We start from the raw sequence: 15,934 nt of genomic DNA on the forward strand, positions 1-15,934 counted from the left end.
GGAGTATTTAAGCACGACTGGAGAAATGGTAATGCAAATTTCGTAATAGGTCGCACCTTTTTTAATCGTTTTAACGTCTTTTTTCCGTTAGAAAGTGCCGAGGCGTGCAATGCAACCCAGTTGCAGCGTCAAAACGGGACTTACAGACACCAACAACGATCTTATTCTACAGCAACAGGCCCGTTACATCCCCTGTAGGCCACTTATCTACATACTCAGTTCCAAATACATACTACTTTGCAGATGCGCACTTCTTTCTCGTACTCGGAGGACAAACAACTTCTAGGTCTTGCGCTTGCGTGTGAATCTGCAGGCAAAAGCATCGACTGGAAGAAGCTCGCCAACGGCAAGCTCCGCAAACACCCCCTTCCCCTTAAGGAGCTCGAGCAACGACTACGGGCGCTAAAGCGCAGTTATGGAAACGGTTTGGCGCAATTTCCTCCGTACGTTTTCCCAAGACCACCGGTAACGACGTCTAAGCTACCCCCGATACCTCTTCTGCAAGCCAGCCAAGCTGAACGAGCACATTTATTACACTGTTTCCGCTGCTGATATTCGCCAAGACGCTGGAAAGACTGATGAAAACGCTGGTTATTGCCTACCGCAGTGTCCAGCATCATTCAGATGATCAGGCCTGTCAACAAAAATGACATTTTCCTCGATGTGGGGGCCGAATTGGGAAATATTGCGGCCACGTTTGCGATCCAGACGAAGTCAGTCAGTGTCTTGGAATCGAGAAAAGAGCTGAGGTTGCTCATGCTGGCTTAAAGTGCGTACGGTCCAATGAAACATAGCTACATAATTTGCGCAAGGCTCGCGTGCAGATTGGGGACGTGTTGGACGTATCATTGTCGTCATGCACTCTATTTCAAGACGCAACCATAGTCTATCTCAACGACTTCCTGTTCGACGAAGTCGCAAAGCTTGCTGTACGCGAAGAGCTCAGCCGTATGTCGAGGTCTCGAATGTTTGCTTCAACGTCGCTGTATTATCCCCCGCCACCGTAGTACATGCCGGAGTCCGTTTTGCGTAAGGTGGAAGCTCCAAGATACTACGTACGGTCGGGCTAGCTGGAAGTGCCAGCTAGTCCCCATCTATATGTATCTATGCAGAAGCAAGTAGTGACCAATATTTTGTTTTACAAAGTATGTGTGTCATAAAAACAATGTACTCGAATCAATATGTATACGTCGCTACATGGCTACTTTCCCTATCGTCGTGATCGCTATCGCCATGCTGCTATCGCCCTCTGCGTCTGCGGAGAGCCCTACTTGTCAGCTTATGAAGAACCGTCGCGAGGAGGTCAAACAAGCCATCTCCCGTCTCTACGACGAGGGGCACGTGCAGACATGTACTGTCGCCTTGCAAAAGTCCGACACAGCGTCAGCCGGTAGACCGCTGCTAATTGGCGTCGGGCCATTGGAGGCGCCACCATTTACAAGAACACCGCTCACGACGCTTACGCTGCCGCTGCCAAGTAACCAGGCAAACCGCCGACACCAGACCAACTTATAGCCAAACGCTGCCACCAGTGACAACATCCGTGTCGAGGCTGCACCTCCAGACAAGAAAATCGCGCCTGCCGCGAGCCTTCACCGAGCCGCCACCCACACTGTCGCCGGTGCTAGCACCGGTATCAGCGTTTATCGCTCCGCCGAGAGTGCTGCGACAAACGCCACTGGAAAGGCTCACCACGCCGTTCTCGCCGGACGACACGGTCACCGAACCACCGCGCACGCTCGAACCGCCACTGGAAAAGCTCACCACGCCGTCCTCGCCGGACGACACGGTCACTGAGCCACCGCGCGCGCTCGAGCCGCCACTTGATCCACCACGGATCGCCACGACACCAGCATCTGCGTCGCTAGCGGCGCCACGGCAACAGCTCCGGAGCCGCTCACGCTGACTCCAGACGGCGACCGACAGCGAAACCGACGCACCGGTGTCCGCTTCGCCAGTACCAATGGTCACCTCGCCGCTAGAGCTCGTGTAATTGGCCCCTCCATTACATAAGTAGGTATATTTCCTTTCATAAGTAGGTGAAATGCTGTCATGCCATTGGCTGATATATGGTGAGCCAGACTCATTATTAGCCAATTGGACTATGACGTGTATTAGAGTGGCCAAGGCTGTGGCCTTGGTCCTAAAAAGTCAGAGTTGAGTTTTCCTTAAATCTAAGACTCAGCCGTCCTATTGTGAGCTTCCTCAACACTATAGTGTAAGCAAGTAACGAAGTACATACATGACCCTTTACACCTGGTAGCACTTTGTAGTCCTTCCAATGACCAAGTTCGACATGAGCCAAGACCTTACCACGCTGCTTTCCCCCATCTCACTCGGATCGAGTGGAAAGCTCTTCACTGCCTCGCGGCGGTGCCCGGAGAAGCCGTCGTCACATCGCTGCTGCGCTCAGCGACGCCCGACGAGCAGCGCGTAACGGCACAAGAATTCATGGAGCGCGAGCTCGCCGATGCGAATCGGCGAGTGTCAACTTCCTCGCGTATCTTCACGAATGACGTCGTGAAGCTAGAGACGTCCACCTACTCCGGTGCCGGAGAAGACCGACTTCCACTGAATCGTTGGTTTCGAAAGATCGACATCGCCATCGCCTCGAGGTTGATCGAGGCGCCTTCCGCGAAGGTTCACTTTATCCTCTCTCGGCTGTCTGGGAAATCCAAGGAATGGGCCCCCGGCAAGTTGGCCGTCGACCCCAACGCCTTTCATACTCTGGATATCCTCTAGAGTGACCTTCGGCTCGCGTACGAGCCGCCGCAAGATGAATCTTCAATTCGGGCAGACATCTTCGCCGCTCGGCAAGGCACGATGACTATGCGCGACTACGTCCAGAAGAAACGACACCTCGCGTCGTGTATCGTGTCCAAGCCCATCGATATGGCCTCTCAGGTTCATGTGTTCGTGTTCGGTATGCGCGGAGGCATGACGCGCTACTGCCTTACAAGATCGGACCCCTCTACACTCGAAGAGGCATTTGCCCTTGCATTACGCGAGGACTATGGGGTTGCGGGAGAGCTGTTTATTTGTCTGTTTTGGTTTCCCGCCTAATATAATACTCTAAATAACGGTATATATCAACCAATGGCTGACAGAATCTTACTATTCTAATTTGTTAAAGATATTGACTTTTAACCGATGAATCCCCTAAATACATGCAATCCAATAGTCTGCAGTGGAGCGGGTTCGCCAGGGGCGGCGACTTCGCGGGAAGTGCCATCTCCTTGTGAACTGGAGAGGTTATGCTCGCTCCAAAACCTCGTGGAAACCGATTAAATGGCTCCTGATAGACTACTCGAAGGCTGTTCAATCTCGGAACAGAAGCGGCGGCAGCTTCGTACGTAGTCCGGGGCTTCTTGCCCGAACGGGATACGGACGTTGACGACACTCCGTACCCGCGCTCATCGTGAGCGCTAGAAGCTGCGCGCTTCAGAAGAACCCTGGCTGCATGAGCTTGCTGACCAAGTGGGCAAACCGGGCACAAAGGTCACGCCGGTCCGAGATGCGGGACAGCATTGGATCTTCATGGAATTCCCGCAACGCCGAGGATGAGTACTTGACAGACTCCACCCATACCCAGAACATGCCCTCACATGAGCTCCAGTTGGGACAGCTCTCGAATAGAACCGAGGGATAGCCCAGATAGGGTGGAGATCACCCCGGTTCTCGGACTTCTTACGAAAAGTCGTGAAATCCTTACGAATGATTCCATGCTGAGCGAGAAGCACGCACCGGGTCGCCCCCACGTTGTCACCAAACAGCGTCTTCTTACGAATCAGGGCACGTTCATCTACGCCCTTCTACATGTGGCCACCGATAAGCCCACGACGAGCAATGCGTGTCTCCAGTAAGATGTCCGCCCCAGATCACTCCTCGAGAGACCAATATATTCTCTCGGGTGGGTGGTGGCTCCTCCTGGAGTGCAGGGCCTTTGTCGCGAGGCTTATTACGCTTGGTTTGCGCCTTTCCGGCAGTAACCTTGACGGGTGCTTTCGCACCGCTCGTCGCAGTGCTACGGGGTATGCTCAAAGTTTAAAGTGTAATACTCGAGGCGCTAACCGTGAAATGAGCCACCTCGCGTTTTTCGCTCGTGACACCCTCACTACCAAATAAGTCAGCACTGTGGTCACTATAATAGATTTGCTGCTTTTATACAGTTCTACTATGCTGATTAATTCGAGAGCAACCTCAATCTCTATTGGTAGGCTTAAATAATCCCACGACACCTTGTTAGCTCGGGTCCAGTTAGCTGCTTTTTGGCGAGAATGAACTATCTGTAAAATAAGCTACATTAGCTTAGGAAGAGCTAGCAATGTGGGCCAGCAGCCTCTAAATTTACTTAAATTGACAAATGGCTCCTGATACTGGAGGCGTTTGTGACTCTTGAATCCAGAGTTCTTTCTATGACGGCACCTTGATAGAAGACAAACCCTCAGTGAACAGCAGCTGGCAGGTCCCTTGCCAAAGGGAGCGAAGTAACCAGCTAAAGATAAGCTGCAAACTGAAAGTATTTATAGGTGGGCTAAGCTTGAGCCCATCGTACAAACTATGCGTCACCTATTTTGAAGCTATGTCGTTGGTCCCTGGTATCACGTACCAGGTATCCCAAAGAGTGACAAGTCATACTTCGTGGAGCCTGGGGCACACTTGGTCCGTATGCCGTTACATCCTCCCCACTTGGGTTCGGTTTACCGACCAATCAGAATGAGGAAGAGTACGTCACAAACTCTTATTCTCAAAGACGAAAGACATCGACTTGGCTGCGTGAACGCGGTGTGCTTCGGCCGCAAATTTGCTATTTATTCGCACCTAAGCAGGAAACTATTTTGAAACATTATTATGAAAATAGTAATTAATATTTTTATCAAGACCAAGTTGATGCGGTTAAAACTTAGATATTCTGATATCCAGAGCTGATACTGATATTTTTAACTAAATAGTACTCTAGATTTAAATAAACCCAGAGAGTTTTTCCCTTTCCAAAAGCGATGAAGTCGTTGGGATGCGTGGTGGTCGGAGACGGGAGCGTTATCGTGGTGGAAATTGATGAGTGTAAGAAGGTCGGAATCTTGAAGAAGATGATCAAGGAGGCGAAAATGTACAAACTTCCTGCGGACCAACTACTGCTATACGTCGCGAAGAAGGGTGACAGCTGGCTCAAGACGGACGATCGTGACGTGATGATGTTGGAGACTGGTGAGATCCCCACTGGAATCATTAATATTATGAAGAAGAAGGAGAACAAGATGGATTCTTGCTATCGTGTCCGCAGCACGGCGTTTGGTTTCCCTAACGAAGACGCCGGTGAAGACGGTGAAATCCACGTTCTGGTGAAACTTCCGGAAGCAGCCAACAAGAAGCAGCGTCTGGAGTGGCGGTCGACTCGGTGGGGATCACACGTTTACGACCCGAACTCACAGTACTTTGTGCTGGAGAAAGAAGATGTGGACGAGTCCGGACTCCTACCCTCTCGCATGATGCTCTACTGCAGGCCCACATTCCACCGCCAATTCGAGTTCTTACGCGATCAGGTATCGAGCGAAGGTCATTTGGGCTGGATCCTTGGCCCTCCTGGAACGGGAAAGTCAACGACTGCAATGGCATTCGCGTCGACTGTGGACAGAAGTGAATGGATAGTTACTTGGATTCATGTGGCTAAGGACATGGATCTGAACTGCGTGCGTCTTGCTGGCGAAGAAAGAAAGACTCGAACCATTGAGATTGCAGACGTAGACGAAGTTTTGCTGGTCGATGACACTAAGAAGCATCTACTGCTTGTTGATGGCTGGACAGCTGCAGACTTCTTCAGGGAGCTAACAGTCAAGTGTCACCGATGGTTGACGAGAGATTTTGTCAAACGACGGCTGGCATTTGTATGCTCGGTAGCCTCTCGTGGTAAAGTTCAAGAGGGAACGGATATCCGGATGCGTGCAATGGAATTTGATGTCTGGTCGTGGACATTGGCTGAGTACCTTGATGCGGTTAAGGAACGAGATTTTGTTATGTGCGTGGCGAGTATGTTGGATGCTCCAGGCGGCGTATATGGACCAAGGTCTCCTGCCGAAATGGTAGAGCTGAAGTATCACTATGCGGGTGGATCATGTCGCTACATGTTTGACTATACGACCACCGACATCAAGAACAGACTTTGCCGAGCCGTGGAATCCACATCAAGTGCTGCCACTCTCTCTTCAAAAGGGCACTGCTCACAGCTTTGCATCAACCGGCTTTTCGCGATGTTTAAGCGACCGAATTGGGAAGGTACTGTGTCGCCGTTGATCAGTCGGTATGCTGCTACTACAGTTGGTATGGTATGCGGTCCGGAGGCTATCAAAAAGAAGTTCATTTCGACACTACGAGACCATTCCAACCCAGCACTGAATGGATGGATGCTGGAGATGGTGTTCTTCTCAAGTCTTCGACATGGCGGTCTCGAACTTGTCGATTCAGCAGGAAATAAGCTTGACCCGTGGAGTCAATCAGTTATTGTGGTCTCGGATGGAATACCTGAGCTTTCTTGTGCTCGCCCCGTATGGATTAAGCCCGGAATATGGAACCAAGGTGGATATGATGCTATCATGGTGTGTAAACGTACTCAGCACGTGCGTTTGGTCCAAGTGACGAGTGCCCACAAGCATTCTTTTCGCATCGATTTCTTTTACCAATGGCTGAAGGTGCTGTCTGAATCGACGGAAAGTTTTGAGGTGAAGAAATTGGAGATATTCTTTGTGGTCGAGCAAGACAAGCTGAGTGCGTTCGAATTCACAACAACGGGAGAGGGACTTCTAGACCCGTTTGAGTGGCCGAAAGGGAAGGAGACTGAGCTAGTTCAACTTGTTGGGATCCCAGGGTTATAAAATCTCTCACAGTCAGGTACTAATGGTAGCGAAATATGATATGATATTTTTGACAGTAATAGTTCTATTTATGATATTAGAAATTATTAGTAGCTCAATAAAAGCTAACATAATATTAGAACATTACCTCAGAGATTTAAAAAGTATTAGATACAAAATAATGTTTTATGATATGTTCCACCTTAAGTACGTTTCTTACCACCCACACAATTCTTACGGCCAGCCCTAGTGATGACGGGCCTTAAAACTGATGAGAATTTGCTCTAGTATTTCACTGTAACACAGGCAAAGTCGACCGACAGTGAAAACTGCAAACGGTTGCAGCTGTTTGAAGTCGATTGAGCGAAATCGAGGTATTTGTTCTTATTCTCTGCCGATAGCTTCGTCCAGATCGTGCGTCATATAAACCTGCAGCCTGTGACGCTATGTTAATGCGCTCAGCAGTGCCAACACACCACACCAACCTTGCCGTCACTCTCACAATTGTCCTGGACTCTATTTCCCTCGCTGTTGACTAGTAATACTTCAGCTAGTCGAACGCTAGAGACATATGATTGGTGGATTATCGCAATCTTCGAAAAATATTTATCGTGCTACACTGTCTACGGTAATTAGTCTAGGTGCGAAAATAGTCTCAGTTCAAAAGTAGTCTAGGTCAGACTATTTATTGTTTAGCCAAAATATCGAGATTCATAAATACTCTGACCAACACAGGTTCATAAATAGTCTGACCTGAGCCGTGTGGGTAAGAGTGCACATTGGTACTCAGTACGGCTGAGTTCGAGTCACCCATTACTTTTTTTTCTCACAACAATTGGTTTTGATGTTTTTGGTTCTCGAAGTGCCGACCAAGTGCAAGTACATATACACCCAGAATCATTAGAAGCTATAGCAACAGGTGTCTGATGTTACCTCCGCTTCGGTGGTAGGGGTACAAGACTGGATGGTGGAGCGCCGTAGCGCTCCCTCCAGTTACGTTTTAAGTCCTCGATCTCTGTTTTATCGGCAAGTCGGCATGGAAGTTGCTACAGCTACTGCGCAATGTGGAGGTTGTGGAGAACCCGTTGGTCCTGTTCATCGCTGTCCCAAGTGTTTGCGCCACATGCATCTATTTTGTGGACGACCCACTGGAGCCGAAGGCTTTGGGCAGTCGGTGGTGTGTCCAGACTGCGACAATACCGATCGATCCAGCGACGGCAAATCGCAGGCCGACGACTTCGAAGGCGAGCTCGAGTACACGCGATCACGCTCACCCTGTTCATCCAGACAATCGCGCAGCACACAGGCTGTCAGCAGCATCGCTCATCGCCGGAAGGTCGTCCGCTGGATGACAGAGCACGAGGCAGTTAAAGGCGACAAAGGCATGTTTGCAAAAGCTGTTGACAAATTCCCTGGTGTATTCAACTCGATGACTCGGACAGCCAGCTTAGCGAAGGCGATGGACTGGTGGAAGAAGCGTGGGCGTATACGGGAGGCAGATCGTGGTGCGGTTGTTGTTTCGATGCGTCGGCGAGGTGGAAGACGTCGCGTGAGTTCCAAGGTCATTGCGGGGCGTGGGCGACCAAGAAGCGCGTGGGTAACGTGGCTGTATCCCTTGCTTTTGGACGAGTTCGACAGACTTCGAAAGCTTGGCGTGAAGTTCGAGCCGGCGCTTTTGCAGCAACTCGCGAAGCAGATTCTTCGAGACAGCTCAGCGCCCTACACTTTCAAAAGTGTTGACCCAAAAGGTGAGCTGATCATCGACAAAATCACCCCTCGCTGGGTTCAGGGCTTTATGGAGGCACACCAGATTGTTATCAGGGCCCAGACAGGGAAACGGCAGCTCAGCCAGGCCAAGCTTCAGCACATCGAGAAGGAAGTGGCGTTTTACCTAGCCGAGCTTCAGCGTGGGTTTGCCGACGGATCGCTCGATGAAAACGCGATCGAGAACATCGACGAAACTCATTTCGTTGTCGACTTCGACAACGGCAAGACGCTTGGGTTTTGTGGCGACGAGACTGTGAAGTATGCTGACTTGGTCGCCGGAGGTGAAGGAATGACGATGGTCGTGCGACTCTCAGGAGGTCCAAGCGCTCGGATTCACCCACCAATGATGATCTTTATGAATTCGGCGGGGAACTATCCTATTCACGGAGTTCCAGACAAGATCCCCGGCGTCTGCTATCGCTCAAGCAAGAAGGGGAGGATGACTCAAAAGCTGTTTCGAGAGTACCTAAAAGAAAGGAGGGCGATGAGAGCAGACGTTCATGGGCGCAAGAAGACGATATTCCTCGACAACTGCTCCGGCCATTTGGAAGCGGAAGAATGTCGTTCAGAGCTCGACGCTATCAACTCCAACCTCAAGTTCTTTCCGCCAAACGCGACGGATCTGTGCCATCCAGCTGACGCGTTCGTCATTTTCAAGAGCAAGGACGCTTGGAAAGTCAAGTGGAACGAGAAGAAGATGGAGTTGATCAAGGAGAACGGGTGGCAAAACATGGTTCGCAAGGATGGCTCGTGGTCAGGCAAGCTTCAAAACCCAGGTAAGATGTTTTCTTGCAACTCGCTTCAGATGCGGTCAAGGCGGTCAATCTTCAAAGGGATAAGAACGGAATGTCATACGCGCGAAAGGCAAAGATGCGATGCGGTCTGTCCCTCGGCATCGACGGGACGTGGTCGGTTTCTCAGCTTTACCCGCATCTACAAGACATCATCAAGAAGCACGAAGCCCATTTTGAAGCCGAGCCTGTTGACACGGAAAACGCGTAGAAATACAGCAAGGTGGTCATTTGCTAACATAGATAAAACATTGGAAAGAACGAAAATTTAGTCTTAGTTGGAGCAGTCGTCTGCGCGACGACCCTCCACGCTGAGGTTTGACGGTTCGAGTCTCACGTTTTGTGTATTTTTTTGTGACCGGTCGAAATTCATAAATAGTCTTAGCACTTAAATAGTCTGTGTCAGACTATTTAATGTGTATGACCTGAGAAACCATACACACAAAATAGTCTCGGTCAGACTAATTACCGTAGACAGTGTAGCTAATATTTAGTTGAAATATTAGAATATTATATTGTTTAAGAAGAAAATATTTGGTAATATTTTTATATTAACTGGTTTACCAAATGATATTATCCCTTTATTAACTTCACCTATTTTGGAGCTACCATCAGGGGTTATGGTAACTCCAAAATTGGTTTAATAGTTTTTTTATCAAAGAAAAAAAAACAAGGTGATATTTTTATATTAAGTGGTCTACCAGGTGATATTATTACTATTTTATCTTCACCGATTTTGATTGACCCCTGCTCACAACCGACGCACCGGTGTCCGCTTCGCCAGTACCAATGGTCACCTCGCCGCTAGAGCTCGTGTAATTGGCCCCTCCATTACATAAGTAGGTATATTTCTCTTCATAAGTAGGTGAAATGCTGTCATGCCATTGGCTGATATATGGTGAGCCAGACCCATTATTAGCCAATTGGACTATGACGTGTATTAGAGTGGCCAAGGCTGTGGCCTTGGTCCTAAAAAGTCAGAGTTGAGTTTTCCTTAAATCTAAGACTCAGCCGTCCTATTGTGAGCTTCCTCAACACTATAGTGTAAGCAAGTAACGAAGTAAATACATGACCCTTTACACCTGGTAGCACTTTGTAGTCCTTCCAATGACCAAGTTCGACATGAGCCAAGACCTCACCACGCTGCTTTCCCCCATCTCACTCGGATCGAGTGGAAAGCTCTTCACTGCCTCGCGGCGGTGCCCGGAGAAGCCGTCGTCACATCGCTGCTGCGCTCAGCGACGCCCGACGAGCAGCGCGTCGCGGCACAAGAATTTATGGAGCGCGAGCTCGCCGATGCGAATCGGCGAGTGTCAACTCCCTCGCGTATCTTCACGAATGACGTCGTGAAGCTAGAGACGTCCACCTACTCCGGTGCCGGAGAAGACCGACTTCCACTGAATCGTTGGTTTCGAAAGATCGACATCGCCATCGCCTCGAGGTTGATCGAGGCGCCTTCCGCGAAGGTTCACTTTATCCTCTCTCGGCTGTCTGGGAAATCCAAGGAATGGGCCCCCGGCAAGTTGGCCGTCGACCCCAACGCCTTTCATACTCTGGATATCCTCTAGAGTGACCTTCGGCTCGCGTACGAGCCGCCGCAAGATGAATCTTCAATTCGGGCAGACATCTTCGCCGTTCGGCAAGGCACGATGACTATGCGCGACTACGTCCAGAAGAAACGACACCTCGCGTCGTGTATCGTGTCCAAGCCCATCGATATGGCCTCTCAGGTTCATGTGTTTGTGTTCGGTATGCGCGAAGGCATGAAGCGCTACTGCCTTACAAGATCGGACCCCTCTACACTCAAAGAGGCATTTGCCCTTGCATTACGCGAGGACTATGGGGTTGCGGGAGAGCTGTTTATTTGTCTGTTTTGGTTTCCCCCCTAATATAATACTCTAAATAACGGTATATATCAACCAATGGCTGACAGAATCTTACTATTCTAATTTGTTAAAGATATTGACTTTTAACCGATGAATCCCCTAAATACATGCAATCCAATAGTCTGCAGTGGAGCGGGTTCGCCAGGGGCGGCGACTTCGCGGGAAGTGCCATCTCCTTGTGAACTGGAGAGGTTATGCTCGCTCCAAAACCTCGTGGAAACCGATTAAATGGCTCCTGATAGACTACTCGAAGGCTGTTCAATCTCGGAACAGAAGCGGCGGCAGCTTCGTACGTAGTCCGGGGCTTCTTGCCCGAACGGGATACGGACGTTGACGACACTCCGTACCCGCGCTCATCGTGAGCGCTAGAAGCTGCGCGCTTCAGAAGAACCCTGGCTGCATGAGCTTGCTGACCAAGTGGGCAAACCGGGCACAAAGGTCACGCCGGTCCGAGATGCGGGACAGCATTGGATCTTCATGGAATTCCCGCAACGCCGAGGATGAGTACTTGACAGACTCCACCCATGCCCAGAACATGCCCTCACATGAGCTCCAGTTGGGACAGCTCTCGAATAGAACCGAGGGATAGCCCCAGAGAGGGTAGAGATCACCCCGGTTCTCGGACTTCTTACGAAAAGTCGTGAAATCCTTAAGAATGATTCCATGCTGAGCGAGAAGCACGCACCGGGCCGCCCCCACGTTGTCACCAAACAGCGTCTTCTTACGAAGCAGGGCACGTTCATCTACGCCCTTCTACATGTGGCCACCGATAAGCCCACGACGAGCAATGCGTGTCTCCAGTAAGATGTCGGCCCCAGATCACTCCTCGAGAGACCAATATATTCTCTCGGGTGGGTGGTGGCTCCTCCTGGAGTGCAGGGCCTTTGTCGCGAGGCTTATTACTCTTGGTTTGCGCCTTTCCGGCAGTAACCTTGACGGGTGCTTTCGCACCGCTCGTCGCAGTGCTACGGGGTATGCTCAAAGGTTAAAGTGTAATACTCGAGGCTCTAACCGTGAAATGAGCCACCTCGCGTTTTTCGCTCGTGACACCCTCACTACCAAATAAGTCAGCACTGTGGTCACTATAATAGATTTGCTGCTTTTATACAGTTCTACTATGCTGATTAATTCGAGAGCAACCTCAATCTCTATTGGTAGGCTTAAATAATCCCACGACACCTTGTTAGCTCGGGTCCAGTTAGCTGCTTTTTGGCGAGAATGAACTATCTGTAAAATAAGCTACATTAGCTTAGGAAGAGCTAGCAATGTGGGCCAGCAGCCTCTAAATTTACTTAAATTGACAAATGGCTCCTGATACTGGAGGCGTTTGTGACTCTTGAATCCAGAGTTCTTTCTATGACGGCACCTTGATAGAAGACAAACCCTCAGTGAACAGCAGCTGGCAGGTCCCTTGCCAAAGGGAGCGAAGTAACCAGCTAAAGATAAGCTGCAAACTGAAAGTATTTATAGGTAGGCTAAGCTTGAGCCCAACGTACAAACTATGCGTCACCTATTTTGAAGCTATGTCGTTGGTCCCTGGTATCACGTACCAGGTATCCCAAAGAGTGACAAGTCATACTTCGTGGAACCTGGGGCACACTTGGTCCGTATGCCGTTACATCCTCCCCACTTGGGTTCGGTTTACCGACCAATCAGAATGAGGAAGAGTACGTCACAAACTCTTATTCTCAAAGACGAAAGACATCGACTTGGCTGCGTGAACGCGGTGTGCTTCGGCCGCAAATTTGCTATTTATTCGCACCTAAGCAGGAAACTATTTTGAAACATTAACTATACCTTTATGAAAATAGTAATTAATATTTTTATCAAGACCAAGTTGATGCGGTTAAAACTTAAATATTCTGATATCTAGAGCTGATACTGATATTTTTTAACTAAATAGTACTCTAGATTTTAAATAAACCCAGAGAGTTTTTCCCTTTCCAAAAGCAATGAAGTCGTTGGGATGCGTGGTGGTCGGAGACGGGAGCGTCTTCGTGGTGGAAATTGATGAGTGTAAGAAGGTCGGAATCTTGAAGAAGGTGATCAAGGAGGAGAAAATGTACAAACTTCCTGCGGACCAACTACTGCTATACGTCGCGAAGAAGGGTGACAGCTGGCTCAAGACGGACGATCCTGACGTGACGATGTTGGAGACTGGTGAGATCCCCACTGGAATCATTAATATTATGAAGAAGAAGGAGAACAAGATGGATTCTTGCTATCGTGTCCGCAGCACGGCGTTTGGTTTCCCTAACGAAGACGCCGGTGAAGACGGTGAAATCCACGTTCTGGTGAAACTTCCGGAAGCAGCCAACAAGAAGCAGCGTCTGGAGTGGCGGTCGACTCGGTGGGGATCACACGTTTACGACCCGAACTCACAGTACATTGTGCTGGAGAAAGAAGATGTGGACGAGTCCGGACTCCTACCCTCTCGCATGATGCTCTACTGCAGGCCCACATTCCACCGCCAATTCGAGTTCTTACGCGATCAGGTATCGAGCGAAGGTCATTTGGGCTGGATCCTTGGCCCTCCTGGAACGGGAAAGTCAACGACTGCAATGGCATTCGCGTCGACTGTGGACAGAAGTGAATGGATAGTTACTTGGATTCATGTGGCTAAGGACATGGATCTGAACTGCGTGCGTCTTGCTGGCGAAGAAAGAAAGACTCGAACCATTGAGATTGCAGACGTAGACGAAGTTTTGCTGGTCGATGACACTAAGAAGCATCTACTGCTTGTTGATGGCTGGACAGCTGCAGACTTCTTCAGGGAGCTAACAGTCAAGTGTCACCGATGGTTGACGAGAGATCTTGTCAAACGACGGCTGACATTTGTATGCTCGGTAGCCTCTCGTGGTAAAGTTCAAGAGGGAACGGATATCCGGATGCGTGCAATGGAATTTGATGTCTGGTCGTGGACATTGGCTGAGTACCTTGATGCGGTTAAGGAACGAGATTTTGTTATGTGCGTGGCGAGTATGTTGGATGCTCCAGGCGGCGTATATGGACCAAGGTCTCCTGCCGAAATGGTAGACCTTAAGTATCACTATGCGGGTGGATCATGTCGCTACATGTTTGACTATACGACCACCGACATCAAGAACAGACTTTGCCGAGCCGTGGAATCCACATCAAGTGCTGCCACTCTCTCTTCAAAAGGGCACCGCTCACAGCTTTGCATCAACCGGCTCTTCGCGATGTTTAAGCGACCGAATTGGGAAGGTACTGTGTCGCCGTTGATCAGTCAGTATGCTGCAACTACAGTTGGTATGGTTTGCGGTCCGGAGGCTATCAAAAATAAGTTCACTTCGACACTTCGAGACCATTCCAACCCAGCACTGAATGGATGGATGCTGGAGATGGTGTTCTTCTCAAGTCTTCGACATGGCGGTCTCGAACTTGTCGATTCAGCAGGAAATAAGCTTGACCCGTGGAGTCAATCAGTTATTGTGGTCTCGGATGGAATACCTGAGCTTTCTTGTGCTCGCCCCGTATGGATTAAGCCCGGAATATGGAACCAAGGTGGATATGATGCTATCATGGTGTGTAAACGTACTCAGCACGTGCGTTTGGTCCAAGTGACGAGTGCCCACAAGCATTCTTTTCGCATTGATTTCTTTTACCAATGGCTGAAGATGCTGTCTGAATCGCCGGAAAGTTTTGAGGTGAAGAAATTGGAGATATTCTTTGTGGTCGAGCAAGACAAGCTGAGCGCGTTCGAATTCACAACAACGGGAGAGGGACTTCTAGACCCGTTTGAGTGGCCGAAAGGGAAGGAGACTGAGCTAGTTCAACTTGTTGGGATCCCAGGGTTATAAAATCTCTCACAGTCAGGGGCTAATGGTAGCGAAATATGATATGATATTTTTAACAGTAATAGTTTTATTTATAATATTAGAAATTATTAGTAGCTCAATAAAAGCTAACATAATATAAAAACATTACCTCAGAGATTTTAAAGTATATAATGTTTTATGATATGCTCCACCTTAAGTATGTTTCTTGCCATCCAAACGATTCTTACGGCCAGCACTAGTGATGACAGGCCTTAAAATTGACGAGTATTTGCTCTAGTATTTCACTGTGACACAGGCGAAGCCGACCGACAGTGAAAACTGCAAACGGTTGCAGCTGTTTGAAGTCGATTGAGCGAAATCGAGGTATTTGTTCTTATTCTCTGCCGATAGCTTCGTCCAGATCGTGCGTCTCATAAACCTGCAGCCTGTGACGCTATGTTAATGCGCTCAGCAGTGCCAACACACCACACCAACCTTGCCGTCACTCTCACAATTGGCCCGGACTCTATTTCCCTCGCTGTTGACTAGTAATACTTCAGCTAGTCGAACGCTAGAGACATATGATTGGTGGATTATCGCAATCTTCGAAAAATATTTATCGTGCTACACTGTCTACGGTAATTAGTCTAGGTGCGAAAATAGTCTCAGTTCAAAAGTAGTCTAGGTCAGACTATTTATTGTTTAGCCAAAATATCGAGATTCATAAATACTCTGACCAACACAGGTTCATAAATAGTCTGACCTGAGCCGTGTGGGTAAGAGTGCACATTGGTACTCAGTACGGCTGAGTTCGAGTCACCCATTACTTTTTTTTCTCACAACAATTGGTTTTGATGTTTTTG

General features: G+C 49.1%; 3 protein-coding genes across 3 annotated transcripts; all 3 read left to right on the forward strand.

Moving 5' to 3' along the window:
* Positions 1-243: 243 nt before the first annotated feature.
* Positions 244-768, forward strand: PITG_14537 (uncharacterized protein; the record flags this gene model as incomplete). The annotated part of the gene is made up of 2 exons (XM_002898938.1): positions 244-443; positions 615-768. The coding sequence occupies 2 exons, from the start codon at positions 244-246 to the stop codon at positions 766-768; spliced, it is 354 nt and encodes a 117-aa protein (XP_002898984.1).
* Positions 769-5,000: 4,232 nt separating this feature from the next.
* PITG_14538 (crinkler (CRN) family protein, putative) lies at positions 5,001-6,869 on the forward strand (the record flags this gene model as incomplete). The annotated part of the gene is made up of 1 exon (XM_002898939.1): positions 5,001-6,869. The coding sequence occupies one exon, from the start codon at positions 5,001-5,003 to the stop codon at positions 6,867-6,869; it is 1,869 nt and encodes a 622-aa protein (XP_002898985.1).
* Positions 6,870-13,244: 6,375 nt separating this feature from the next.
* PITG_14539 (crinkler (CRN) family protein, putative) lies at positions 13,245-15,113 on the forward strand (the record flags this gene model as incomplete). The annotated part of the gene is made up of 1 exon (XM_002898940.1): positions 13,245-15,113. One exon carries the CDS (start codon positions 13,245-13,247, stop codon positions 15,111-15,113), a length of 1,869 nt encoding a protein of 622 aa, XP_002898986.1.
* Positions 15,114-15,934: the final 821 nt, after the last annotated feature.

This window comes from Phytophthora infestans, genomic scaffold, assembly GCF_000142945.1.
Source record: "Phytophthora infestans T30-4 supercont1.34 genomic scaffold, whole genome shotgun sequence".
NCBI lineage: Eukaryota > Oomycota > Peronosporomycetes > Peronosporales > Peronosporaceae > Phytophthora > Phytophthora infestans.